This window comes from Takifugu flavidus, chromosome 11 (assembly GCF_003711565.1).
Source record: "Takifugu flavidus isolate HTHZ2018 chromosome 11, ASM371156v2, whole genome shotgun sequence".
Classification (NCBI taxonomy): domain Eukaryota; kingdom Metazoa; phylum Chordata; class Actinopteri; order Tetraodontiformes; family Tetraodontidae; genus Takifugu; species Takifugu flavidus.
Genome location: NC_079530.1, coordinates 14,432,140 through 14,445,530, shown reverse-complemented (window position 1 = coordinate 14,445,530; position 13,391 = coordinate 14,432,140). Strand labels below are relative to the sequence as shown.

Genomic DNA, 13,391 nt, shown 5'->3' with positions numbered 1-13,391 from the left:
CCCCACGTCCGCCGTGATTGGTCGGAGCGAGGCGCTCTCCAGCGCCGGTCGGGAGCCACCAGCGGGTTTCTGCCGTCTCTGGACGTCTGTCGACATCGATTCACGATCGACAGATGATCCGAGGACACAGCGATCAGAAATAAGGCCTCGTTCCGTCCATCCTGGAGGGAAATGTTGCGGATCTGGGTCAGCTGAAGGCGGATCGGGTAAGCGGGCGTTCTCCGTCTTTCCCACCTGACAATCACAAGGTTCTGGTCCACTGTTCTGGAGCAGAGGGCAGCCGAGCACCGCAGTTTACGCTGCAGCCGGCGGCGTCGCGGTGGTTTTCCAGAGTTCCGTTATTTCTGCCCCGTTTGCTGCAGCGCTTTGTATAACAAGGCGACAAACTGACCCAGTTCTAGTAAACAGCTTTGCAATCCAGGCTGTTTTTTTTTACCATTTTATCTACGTGCACGTACGTCCTCATATAGGACACAGCAGGCTAAGGCTTTAAGATGACGTCACCATTGACGCAACAGCCAGATGAAAGAAAACAAAGGCAGTAGAGGAAATTAAAAATTCTTGGCGTTCTGGTTGGCCTATGACTTCACCTGTTGATTTATTTATTTATTTTTTAAATAAAGATGAAGAAGTGGCTGATCTAGTTTCCTCAGAGATAAAGAGGCCACCTGTAGCTTAATAGGCTTTCACATTTGGCTCGTCACTAACTTCTTCAAACAGGATTAAAGAATTAGGACTGTTTACCAGCTGATTTATGAATGAGGCACACCCGCTCTCTTCTTTCTCCTCAGATGGATACCAGACCGGCCACCCCCCCTGCCTCCGTGGTGGCGGGGCCTTCATCGCTGTGGCGACTGGCTGACCGGCGGGCCAGGAAGGCCGGCTCGGCCAACATTTTCAGCAACGTAAATCTGTGTCAGCTCCAAAGGCTGTTCAGGGCGGCGGGGGACCAGGATGCCGAGCAGAGGGCACAGCTCATTTGGGGCCATAGTGACGAGACGGAGCTGGCACAGGCGCTAATCGGACTGAGGGCGAGGAGTCACAAGAGAGGGCCTCGAGGCAGCAGGAGAGACGCACTGGGCTCACACTGGCTACAAGCATTTAATCACCTCAGGTAGATCAAAACACAACCCAGAACTTTAGAATCGAAATATTTATCATAACAATTTTTATTCGTGTCTCAGGATTGGTGAGAATCTGCCAAACAACCAGAAAAAGGACTCTCTCGAAGACAGTGATTCCGAGGACGGAGCCCAAAACAGGCCGGATCCACACCAACACAACTCCTCGATGGTGTTAGCTGAGAGCCGAGGCCCGGCGGGGACCTCAGAGAGGCCGGGGAGACCCAACTCAGGACTGAGGAGGGGGGGAGAGAACGACCCAGAGAGATACCTCCACAGAATCCTCCACTGAACTGACCAAAAACCACCATCTCTGCACCAAACAGCCTGCTTGTCTCTTCTCAACACACTACCGTAGTGCTCAGAGCTAAAGAATACTAAAACAGACAATCAGAAGACAGCAGGGTGAGATCCACATGTGCAGTGTATTGTGTTAACGGACAAGACAGATGTGTGTGTGTAGAGTAGACACACATCGCTGCAGAGGTAGCTCTCTTTAAGCTGCAGCATTGTGAGTTTAGAGAAAGGCGCAGGTTTATTTTTTGTTCGTAACAAAGGGGCAGGTGCTCATGAGATTAGACATAAAGAAACGACACCAGCCGAGGGCCAAACTCATGGGCATCAGTCCTTTACTGAGAAACTTGAAACACTAACGAGCTTTACAATGTTGATGGTACTGGCGTGAAAACAAACTGTGCCTCTCAAAGCTGCCGTGGAGTTTTTCAGAGTTCTGGAAGATTGTTGCTTGTTTGATACAATGTGTTTTTATAACCCTGTATGTTAATAAAGAAACAAGTCTTTATATTGATCTCATGTTTATTTTGTTTATTTGTCGCACAAGTATTGCTTATGGGAGCCTTTACTCCATGTATTTTATTTTTACCACAGCTAAAATACAGCGTTTAATCGTTGTATTCTCAATATTTTAAACTCTCACCTTACAAAAGAGAAAATGCTTCCACCTAGTGGCCACATGGATCAAGTGCATGTAATTCCATTATTTGACGCTAGGTGGTAGAAACGTTCCGGTAGTGGAAGGAAAAAACATCTCAAGCTCAGATAGTTTATTATCAAATATTATGAGCTGTGTGGCTTGAATTTGACAAATAACGTTTTATTCACTGGTCATTTTATTGTTTTCTTCGTCTTAACCTGTTTTCTTCGTCTTAACCTGTCTTAAACTGATAATAAACTGTCTTAAAAACATTTAAACTAACAAGATCTATTAAAATGACTGATGCTTTGGCTTAGTTATGCCTCTGTTAATGACTGTTTTCCCTCTCTGCTGAGCACTACATGGCTGCTGGTTGAAAGACCAACAAAAGCATTGTCTGAGGCGAATCAGTGACAGATATTTGTCTCTGTCTTCTGTGGCCTGACTTGACTTATATTTATTTTCATCAGTTCCGATGCTGGCATTTGAAACTGGCCTTTACACCCATGTGCAGGACCTCTGGTACCAACAGAAAGGTTATTATTAATAATAACTCTCTGAACCCAGGTTTCGCAACACCAACCAAATGTCAATTTTTCTCCATTGCTTTCACATTTTGAGTCAAAGCACCCCTAAATGTCCCTTCTACTGGGTGATATCAGGTTGGCGCAACAGAAAACTGACTCATGGTAAAGAAGCCTCACTCAGACTGAGCAGCAGCAGCCTGAGATCTTTATGCTGCTCTTCTCACCTTTTTGTGTAAACAAGCTTATTGCACAGCTAAAAGTAATTTTCACACCTGTATTTACTGCACATAGCTCACCTTTGCCTTTCATTCACTCGGTAAATATTGGCACTACCGATGAGAGGGGGGGGTGATCCAAATACTGCTGCAGCTGGAGAGAGCTGTGGAGGGATCCCTCCGTCGTTACACAATTATGGTCCACGGCTGGAAAAGAAGCACAAGCACAAATTTTCCCAAGACTGCAAGAAAGAATTAAAGTGCATTACAAACGTTGCACTGGGGCAAATTCAGGCTGAAGTCTAAACTGCAGCGTTGCAGAAAGACGCCGACTTTTGTACTCGTGGCTGTTCTGTAAACAAGCATGTGCGAAATTCCTTTGTGATGCGTTTGTTGCCTCTGAGGCACCGCACACATCTCCGCCCTGCTTTTAAATTATGTGCATATCAATGAATGTTTTTACACTCTCACAAATTAGCAAAACTGACAGAATTAGACTTTTCTGTGGGGATTTGCATTGGCGAGGTGTTTGTTTGGACATGGATCTCCCGTGTGCCTTAAATTCAGAGAGTGTGTGAAGCCGGCTGGACACGCATTACCATCCCATGACTCTACAGACGCATCCGAAATTTCAATTTGGTTTTCAAAGATGACTTTCCAGACTTTAAAGTGGGGTCAAGACAAAGCAGATGAAGGAGAGAGGAGAGACTTTCAAACAGAGGAAGGAAGAAGTGAACTTGTGTTGGAGGAAGTTTAATTACTGAAGTAATATAAAGGGCACGCACACACGCACACACACACACACACACACACACACACACACACACACACACCACACACACACACACACACACACACACACACACACACACTTTAAAATCAGACCTCAACCCTCAAACAGCCCTTTGAAGTTGTGAAGACCCGAATGTCCTCACACTCCTAGTGAAATGCATATATTGCCCCCACTATGTAGTACAGGAACACACACACACACACACACACACACATACAAGCACACACACACACACACACACACAACACACACACACACACACACACACACACTACATTTGCTGTCTTTGTTGGCAGTGGAATCTCATAACACTGCGGTGCAGCACTCTTTGTTCCCTCCTCTGTATCATTGGCTTTGTTCTTCTCGCCGCTGTGAAGCTCAGACTCTCGCCATCTTCTGCTCTACACACTCGTTGGATCCGGCCAGAGCGGCCCGCTGACCCGGGTCGGTGCCGTCCACGCAGAGAGAACCACCTTTTCTCAAATTGGGGCGGACGAGCGGAACCCCGGCGCCTCCAGTCTGCACTCACAAGGTCAGACTGCCTCCCACATCTCAGGGTGCTCTGCCTTCCTGCCTCCAGGATGCTGAACTGACTTCACATCACATTACATTAACGTTGCTGAGCCCCAGACGGTCTCGGGGGTGGGGACATAAAAAGCCTGCTCCATGGGCTTGGTGAGGGTCCCATGTCAGGTGACCGTGGCTCTCCATTAGTCTCCGTCCTCTCTCTGAACGCCTGCTGCAGATACTTCTGCTCTTTAAATTCCCAATCTTTCGCTGCGTGCGAATATTTTTTATTCTCTTAATTAAACTCTGGTAAAGCGGCTGTGAAAGAGCAGAAGAGGAAATGTCACTTTAGGTTAACTTGGGCAGTTTCCTCGCTGGTTGTTTTTATGCTAATCTGAGAACATTTAACACATCTGATCGTGTGTGCAAACATGCCAGCGAGGACAAACACTGCAACCAGAAACCAGCAGAAAACTCTTCTGCTCTAATTTCCTGATGAGTCATGCGGGTTGGTTTGCTCAGAAATCTGGTTGCAGAAGCTTTTTGATATTATCATCAGGAATAGGAGCTCATCGCCGAATTTAAAGTGGGAATAATTCCACAATAACGATGTGCGCCAGTCAGCTCGGGCCTGGTGCACATATTTATCTTCATCTGACTCTCATCTTAGCATAAGCAAAAAAGGAATCGATAAAAATATAGAGGTCTGAAAATAAATCAGGGCATCCACTTCCTGTGGCCGGTGAGCGTCCTCTCCCTTCCTGATGGAGCTCTTGTGAGGGCGTTTCATATTTACTCACTTAGCCTTCATCACATCCAGCAATCTTAAAGTGTGTTCCACATGCACGTGAGGAGGAGGAGGAGGAGGAGGAGGAAGAGGAGGAGGAGGAGGAGGAGGAGGAGGAGGAGGATGCTGCTGATGGCAGCGGCCCCCAACACCTTCTACCGTGTCACCTTATGACCCGCCAAAAAGATGGAGTCTGCATTTAGAAGATGGAAGAAGATATTTACATCTAAATGCATCACGTAGCAGTAAAATTGCTTTAAAATAAGCGTGCCAGTAGACGTGCACGGTCGGTGTTTTATTCGTATATAATGCATTTTTTTGTGCTTTTATTCTGAAGACGGGACATTCTGTGCATCATGATTGATGGTCGTCGATCCGACTGGTTTTATTCCGTATTAGTTTAGTTTATTTCTGCTGCTGACTACAAAAACAACAGATTTATAGTAATTGCATTTGCAGTCCAGCATTATAGAAATGGATGCATAAAAATAAATGATGTTAAAATAAACAACACAAGTGGGTGGAGCCATAGTTCAGTTCCTCATCTGTAAGTGGTGACTAATTAATTAGATTTCCAACGACCATTTTCTCTCTTCATTTAAACTAATGATCCAAACAACCCTTTTGTTGTTGTTAATGTGCAGTATGCACACCTCCATCCAGGCAGCGATATGAGTAGGACCTTTAATGGAAGTGGGCCCCTGAAGTCCTCTGGTCCTCCCCCGTCCAGACACACGTGCCCGTGGTTGGAACTGAAGGAAAAGGTCACGGGTGGCGGTGCAAAAAAGTGGGCAATTACACCACAGTCTGTCAGAGTGGTGGTTTTACTGGGACTTTAAGGAAAAAGTTCAAGTGCTTCAGAGATGTTGAACCATCTATTTAAATCTGTCTCATTTGGCCAATGCCGATATAAAGAAGTCCTGCTGCCCATCTTACTGCCGTGTGTCTTATTTGTGCTGCTGTGATGCGCAATGGCAGCTGGGGATCGCTCTAATGGATCCTTGCATTAGTCATGGCGATCACTTCATCATCCCAGCTTTCAGCATCAATTATTGGGCTCAGAAATCAAGACGGCAGCGGAGAGAGAAGAGGACGGCGGCGGTGCTTTTAAGGTTAGCGGCTTTGCTGCGGACCGGACGTCAGTCTCGTCGCTCCTCTGACTTCGAACCCGGGGAGGTTTCGCAGCGGCGTTATGAGCTGGCTCCTTTAATTGTGTTTGGGCCAACTAAATCAATGACTGTCACCCTGCCTCACTCCAAGGAGCGCCAAAATGTGTCCCTCCGCTGCCGCCATTTCAAGGCTGTTTAGAAATCGGATTTCATTTTCCCGAACCTGTGAAACTCGGCGCTGTGCTGCTGACGTCCCTCCGATGCTCTGAGCCACAGCGCTGCTGAGAAATGACGCTCGGGGTGATCCCGCCTCAGCGTTATCGTCTCATCCTGACGATAGGAGGCCAGAACGGAGGCATGCGGAGGCCAGAACCGTTTCAGAGTGTTTCGGCCTTCTCCGGTTTCTGGAAATTCTCTCACGATCAAACATCAGCGAGGGTCGGAGCTGCGGTACACGCTCCTATTTTTATGCTCAGCGTGTTGGCCGGGTGTTTCCGGCTCGGTGCTCAAGGGTCGATTATCCTTGACTTCCTGCTCTTTCCTTAAGAGAAGCAAACTGGGACTTTGTGGTCAGAACCCCTGACACGATCTCGGAGTCTGACACCAGGCAGCCGGCAGTAAGACCTGAGGTAAGAGTTGTTGCTGTGTTATAATTTTATAGGGCTGGGACGTGGGACCATGCAGCTCCGGGTGGTTACGGGCGCTGGTGCGGCCACTGACGGAGATCCGGCCCAGCGTGAGGCTCAGGCAGGCCACACTGATCTCTGTGGTCTGGCCCTTCACCTCGGACCGATCTGGCTTGGGAAACCTTTCCAGGGTCAGACCTAAAAACAGCTCCTCAGGTCATTAGGCCGCTCAGAGCCCCCCACCATGATAATGCTGTTGCTATATTTCAACTTACCTTTTAGTCATAAATGCGGCGGGCACCTGACACCTAAAATAAAGGACTTTATTTATTTTTTCTCCGCTCTCCTGCAGCTCCAGCAGCCTGTGGGCTGATGAGATTGTAAATATGGATGAGACTGTTTGCTTTCTCTGGCTTGTGTTGAGCATCAGTCCCCGGCGGCACCCCGACTGCCAGTGATTCCATGGTTCTTCTGTGGACTCTTCAATTATTCAGTCTGCTTCCACACTGACAACGAGCAGACACGAGGCAGGGGGGAGGGGTTCCGTGGAACCCACCACTGTGGTTAGTTTCAGTACAGGAAAGCACAGGTGGCGGGCCCGGAACGGGGCCGACATTTAGCCTCATTTAGCATTCAGAGTCAAAGTTAATGTGGCGGAAATTCCTCTCGCAAAAACTTTGGGCTCAGCTGACGCGTCCTACTTTCACCCTCCTCCCGGTTTGTGTTTCCGTCCACTCTGGACACACAGGAAACACAACACGTGTGGAGCTGGATTGAAGGTCGGCGTTATCCCGGATGGAGACGCCTTGTCACGTTTGAGCGGAGCTAGCAGTGAGTGATGGTCCAGATAGTGGCGCCGCTTCATGCCCAATCTGTGCAGGAACATTTGTGCAGCCCTCGGAGAAGCGCCGATAAAGAGGACTAAACAGATTAAACAAGGTCGACAGCCGAGTGTATTTAGGAACAACGAAGAGCCACAAGGACCGGCTTAAAGCTTTCACTTCACCCTTTGATTTGGAGCTGAAATGGGCAATCTGCTTTAATGCTGCAGTGGCAGCGCTGTTAGGCCGTCCGACAATGACGGACACCCAATACCACCGGTGATTTCCTGCCATTAAGAAACCAGAAATGGTTTGTTCCCCTATCAGCGATTGTGACTGACAGCCGTGTGTGCTGGCAGCGTGATATTGCCTCATAACCCCCCTGGCGTTTGCCACCTTTACAGGTGACGGCCCAGGTGAGCCGAATCAGCCAATCAGACGGGCCGGTGGAAAACAGGAAGTAGCAGGACACAATGTTCTGTGTTCTTGCTGCAGCTTGAGGGCTCAATGTTACCCCGCACGGTGGTGAAACCACAGGACACTGTGTGTGTGTGTGTGCGTGTGTGTGTGTGTGTGTGTGTGTGTGTGTGTGTGTGTGTGTGTGTGTGTGTGTGTGTTGTGCACAGCAGCTCTGTTAAATGTGACGTATCTGCTCTTTCCCCTTTACACTCAAGGCCATCAGATCAAATGTGACGTGCACAGTGCGGCCACGCACATCCGAGCTGGCTTCTCACTTCACGCCGATGTGCACGGGGCTCGTCACAGGGCAAACACTGCTGTCTCCCCGGGCGACGGCGTGACGCGCGGACACACGAGCCTCCTCCGTCGCCACACACCCAACATGAACATGAGTTTTAAGTCTCTGTTTTTATGGTGTGAAGACCGGTAGATACAATATCTTCCCGTTGCTTCCCACCTGACTCTGTCCAGCTCTTCTCGGGGGACCCGGCGGACCTCCGAGTCCAGCTGACTCCTTCAGAGAACCCAATCCTGAGTCCTCCAAACCCGAGATTTCTGAGCTACGTCCTGATGCGACCTCCCTGCTATCATCTCTATCACAGCCCGGGCCGGTTTTTTTGTCTCTTCTATCATGACCACATAGTCGCGGACGTGGATGACCCTTGACCTTTGATTCCAAAAGACAATTCTGGTATGTCGCGAAAGGCTAATCGGCTAATTTAGGTCTATGAGGATGATGCTGAGAGAATGTACGACTGTTTTCTTTAAATTGTTTTCTTTAAATTTCCATTCTTTTTATTTTATTTTATTTTATTTTATTTATAAAATGCTAGTTGGTGTGTGTCTCCTTTGTAAATGGCAGCATTATGAACGTTGGACAGGTTTGACGGGGGAAGGTTGATCCAGAAGGGGAAAAACCAGCACATATTTGGAACATCATCAACTAACTGATGGTGATTGATTCACTCATGCGACGCGGATGCATCTGTTTTAATTGAGCATCCTAATTAAACTGTTTATCAAATTAGCCTCGGTAACAATGCGTTCGTCCATCATTCATCTAATGCGTCTGCCCTTTTTTTACACCACATATATGATGACATCTCCTTTTTAATTGATGTCATTTATTTTTAACGACATATTCAGGATGCTCGTGTCATTTATCGACCCCTTTTTATAAGGCGTGCATGTTGGAACATGAATCATTTAAATGGATTATTATTTAATTAAATACTTTCTCAAGGTTGCCTTATAAGATGATAAAACTTCATTCTGTGGAAAACAGAGTAACACAGAACACATTAGACGATGCATTTTCTATACTTATTTACCATAGACACTTCCACTTTAGTGTGCATTCATTTCATTTTGATGTGATGTCGACTGAAACTGAAAAGTTATTTCCCTTATAGCCATGATCTGACACCATCTTGACAGTTTCTAGCCACTGTGAAATACCCCCCCCCCCCCACCACACCACACACACATACTATAATATAGAGTATAGTATAGAACTCTGCAGTTCAATACATCTGTTTTAAATATATCTTTTTCAGGTCACTCCAGTCTGCAGTGCATAGGAAAGCACATTCCATTAAATCTGTTTCTGAAACGCCACTCTGAAGACTTTTTGGTAAATCTTCTTTGGTACTTACAAGTATGGAGTCAAGGAAATAATTTATTTCTCTGCAAGTGGGTCACTCAGCAGAAGAAGGTGAAATGTTGGAGCTGAATTGAATCCTGGCCAGCAGGTTGGGAGCTTAAAGGAAATGTCTGAGTACACTGTACCTGTACCTGTGTGTGTGTGTGTGTGTGTGTGTGTTGTGTGTGTGTGTGTGTGTGTGTGTGTGTGTGTGTTCATTTGCTTGAGTTACATATTTCAGTTTTTAATAAGTTAGGGAGCCTGGATTCCAAGTTTAATTAAGAGCTAGAGAAAAAATTATGCCTCTCAGCAACCAGCAACATACCACGCGTGCACACACACCCACCCACAACACACACACACCAGTACTTCTATGTTTGTGGGGACATTCATACACATAACACATAGCCCAGTTCCCTACCTCAACCCTAACATCACAACTACGTGTCTGACCTTAACCCTAATCATAATCTTAGGATATACTCATTGTCCTCACCTCCCAAAAATGTCCCCACTTTGCTAGAAAAGTGTGTATTTTGGTCCTTAATATGTAGCACATACAAGAACACACGCGTGTTTAAGAGGGTGGAATCCGTCCTCTACGACTTCTGTCTTTTTTGCAGTTACAATTAAATTGTCATAGTTTTTTATGTCATGGTTGTTTAGTAATTCAGTTTTTCTCACATCAAGAAACTTTATTTGACTGTAGGTGTATAATAGCATCCTCCTCCTCCTCCTCCTCCTCATCATCATCAACAACAATCATGATGTGGGTTATCTTTACACATAGTCACGATACCATATTTAAGTGAACCCTCAGAACCATGATTAGTCCCTGATACATACTCGACCCTCTAAATACTACAGCACATTTACACGGGTGTAAAAATAAGCTGCAGCGATTCTTCTCGTGGACTTTCATCAGTCCACTGTGGGTTAATTCAGGCTCATGGCAATATTAAATACCACCCATGCAGGTCCGGCTTTGCACCTCTGGACCACCAGCAGCTCAGATTCAATGTTTGTGCAGTGAGTATTTACGCGTGGATGCAGCTGTGTTGGAGGTCTCGTGGTCTCAGCACTCTTCACAGAGGGTTGACTTATCGATTAAAATGACACGCTTACCGTAGTCCCGCAGAACTTTTTAACTCTCTCATCAGACATTCTGCGAACCTTTGTCGTTCGGTATGGTTGGATTTTGTTGGCGCCAGCTGCTCAGCCTCATCACCCTTATTCCAGTGTGCAGTTATTTCAGTGGTATTGTTGTGATGAACTCTGCACCTTGACTCTATTTTCAGCAGAAGAGCACACAAGAAATAGATCCAAAGGCAAATTCAATGTCACAGACCTCAATTACGTGTGGGTGCAATCATCAGTTTAGATGGAAATAAAGGAGAAAGGGTCATTTTGTTTTTTATTTTGACCACTCATAACCATCATCCCAGCACATGATATCATATTGGTTTAGTGCTCCTTTGATATTGTTTAATGATGGCTGAGAGGTTTAGAGGACAAACTCTACCGCTGGTCATGCATCTGTGCTTGTAACTACACCGTAATTACCAGAAAAGATCACCACAGTCCTGGGGTGACACAAAAATAAAGGCCTTAATCTTGAGCTAGACAGAGGACTGATAGGATTTACAGACAGCTGCATTGTGAACCCCTGAGATTTACCGTGCTTTGCTAGTGCCGCCTGTTGCTAATCTACCCCTCCCCGCCTGCCCCGTCCTCGCAGGGTTTCCACAAACAATTGAGTTGGAGGATACAAGCTCTAATATTGAGCATAAAAAATGACAATGTGATGTTTGTAGCAGGGGTAATAGCCAAGCCAGGAGTTTAAAACCCCACAATCAGTCGTTACAGCCCCCACATGTTCTCCCCTTTACAAAGCCTTTAATCTTGGGCGGACATGTTTTGGGGAGCTCTGAGCTCTGAGCTCTGAGCGAGTGTGACGAGGCTTTCCCACTCTGCCTGGTGTCAGAGGAAGGTTCTCTAAGGTGCATATGAAATCTTCTGTTTTGACAGGCGCTTGAACGGGGATTAGAGCAGACGTGAGCGCCGCATCAGCGGGAGGATCCATCCGCCGTTGCTGTTCTCACCGCTCTGACTAAATATACGACCAGGAGCCCGAGCGGAATCTAGAGAGGGTCTGTGGTCTCCTGTAAAATATTGAGGGCCATACATGATGCATCTGTGTGTTGTTCATGAAGGTGGGGGTGGGGGGGTGGGGGTGGGGGGGGGGGGCTCGGTGGCGAGTGTGTGAGGACTTCAAACGTCGCTCTCCTTTAGCTCCAAATGCAGCAGCCGAGAGGCAGATGGTATCTCCATCTTTTGTCTACTCATCCATCATCTTGGGTCACCTCTAGTTCTTTTTAGCACCTCCACACCATTCAGTGTGTGTGTGTGTGTGTGTGTGTGTGTGTGTGTGTGTGTGTGTGTTGGAGCTCATCTCACGCTCTAATTCAAATGATATTCCTCCTCTTCAAATTAAATTATTCAGCTCTTTCATTCATTTGTTTTATCATTCCTTTGTTCTCCGTCCAGCGGTCTCTCCCCGGCCAAAAACCTGCGCTGACAAAAGCCCTGACCCAAGAATAGCCCCACCTGTGCGGATCTGCTGGGGGCAACTGTGAGTCCATGAGATCAGGGTGACCTTGAGTCGTCAGAGAGGGATGAGGATAAAAATCATGTAGTCGCAGAGTAAAATAACCCCGAGAGGGAAATGTTGGGTTGCTTCAGAGCTTCTTCTTTGTGTCCCCAGTAAAATAAAAAAGAAGCTTTTCTTTCCTTTACCTATTATTGCTGAGCTTCAAAAAGTCTCTGAGGGAAAGTCTTTATTTTTAAAATCAGTTATCAAACGACAGTCAAATCAACCTTGAAGGAAAAAAAAAAAAAAGAAGCAAAAATCCAATCTCAGTCAGACGACTCACGATAGACATTGGCATTAAAACTCCTCCACTCTGCTCCCCGCAGATATATTTACATAAAGAAATTGCTGAGCGCACATGTGCAGAGACATTGAACGCCCCACGGTTGGAACCACCAAGGGCAGGGATTGTTGATTGGTTTTTGGGGGTGAGAAAAAAAACAGGAAGCAAACTAGATGCGGCACTACGATGGACAAGAATGGAGCCAACTAGCGACCAGCGCTGAAGCTAACCTTACAGAAGGATAGTTTGGGGATGTCTGAGGGTTTGAGGGCTAGTGGTCAGCTTCCGATGTGGACCTTAATGGTCCTCCCTTCCCAGCTCCTTTGATATGCACATGAGACTTAACAAGTTTAATGAATATTTCTGATCGTGCTGTGACGGTGATTCGCATTAATCAGACTTACCATTCCCATTCCCTCAGCAGTTACGGTAAGCTAGCCGAGAGAGACACTGTTGACCCGAAGCAGTCGGGCGTGTTTTTGAGAACTTGATCGGGAGCTGAGATGAGCGTCCAGATCCAGCTTTTTGCCTCCAACTGGGCTTCATTTGTCAAGGCGATCAGCCTGTCGATTAAAACCTAAAGTGTTGGCTTAGTGGGCTGAAGGATCCCCTGGATACATCACTTTTAGCTGTGCTTCACTCGGTACTGCAGGAAGCAATTACTGAAAATCTTGCCAACATCTACCTCTTTTTAAAAAAAGCAGCGGTGGTGCTTTTATATCTCCTGGTGACAGTCATACCCGGTGCTGCGGAGGGCATTTCAGGGATCAGGAGCTTTAATTGACTAATCCAGTCCCGAGCCAGATGAGATTAGCAGCTACTCAAACCGGGGAGCGGGGTGTGATAGCGTTTGACCTGCGCCACCACACCGGCTCTAAACCTCCGACAGGAAGGAAAACATGGGATGGGAATAATGA

At 46.8% G+C, this 13,391-nt stretch overlaps 1 protein-coding gene across 1 annotated transcript; it reads left to right on the top strand.

Annotated features, from left to right (window-relative positions):
• The first annotated feature begins 12 nt into the window (after nt 1-12).
• Nucleotides 13-1,929, top strand: avpi1 (arginine vasopressin induced 1). The gene is made up of 3 exons (XM_057047020.1): nt 13-206; nt 792-1,114; nt 1,185-1,929. Exons 2-3 carry the CDS (start codon nt 792-794, stop codon nt 1,411-1,413), a joined length of 552 nt encoding a protein of 183 aa, XP_056903000.1. The 5' UTR covers nt 13-206; the 3' UTR covers nt 1,414-1,929.
• The last annotated feature ends 11,462 nt before the right edge of the window (nt 1,930-13,391 follow it).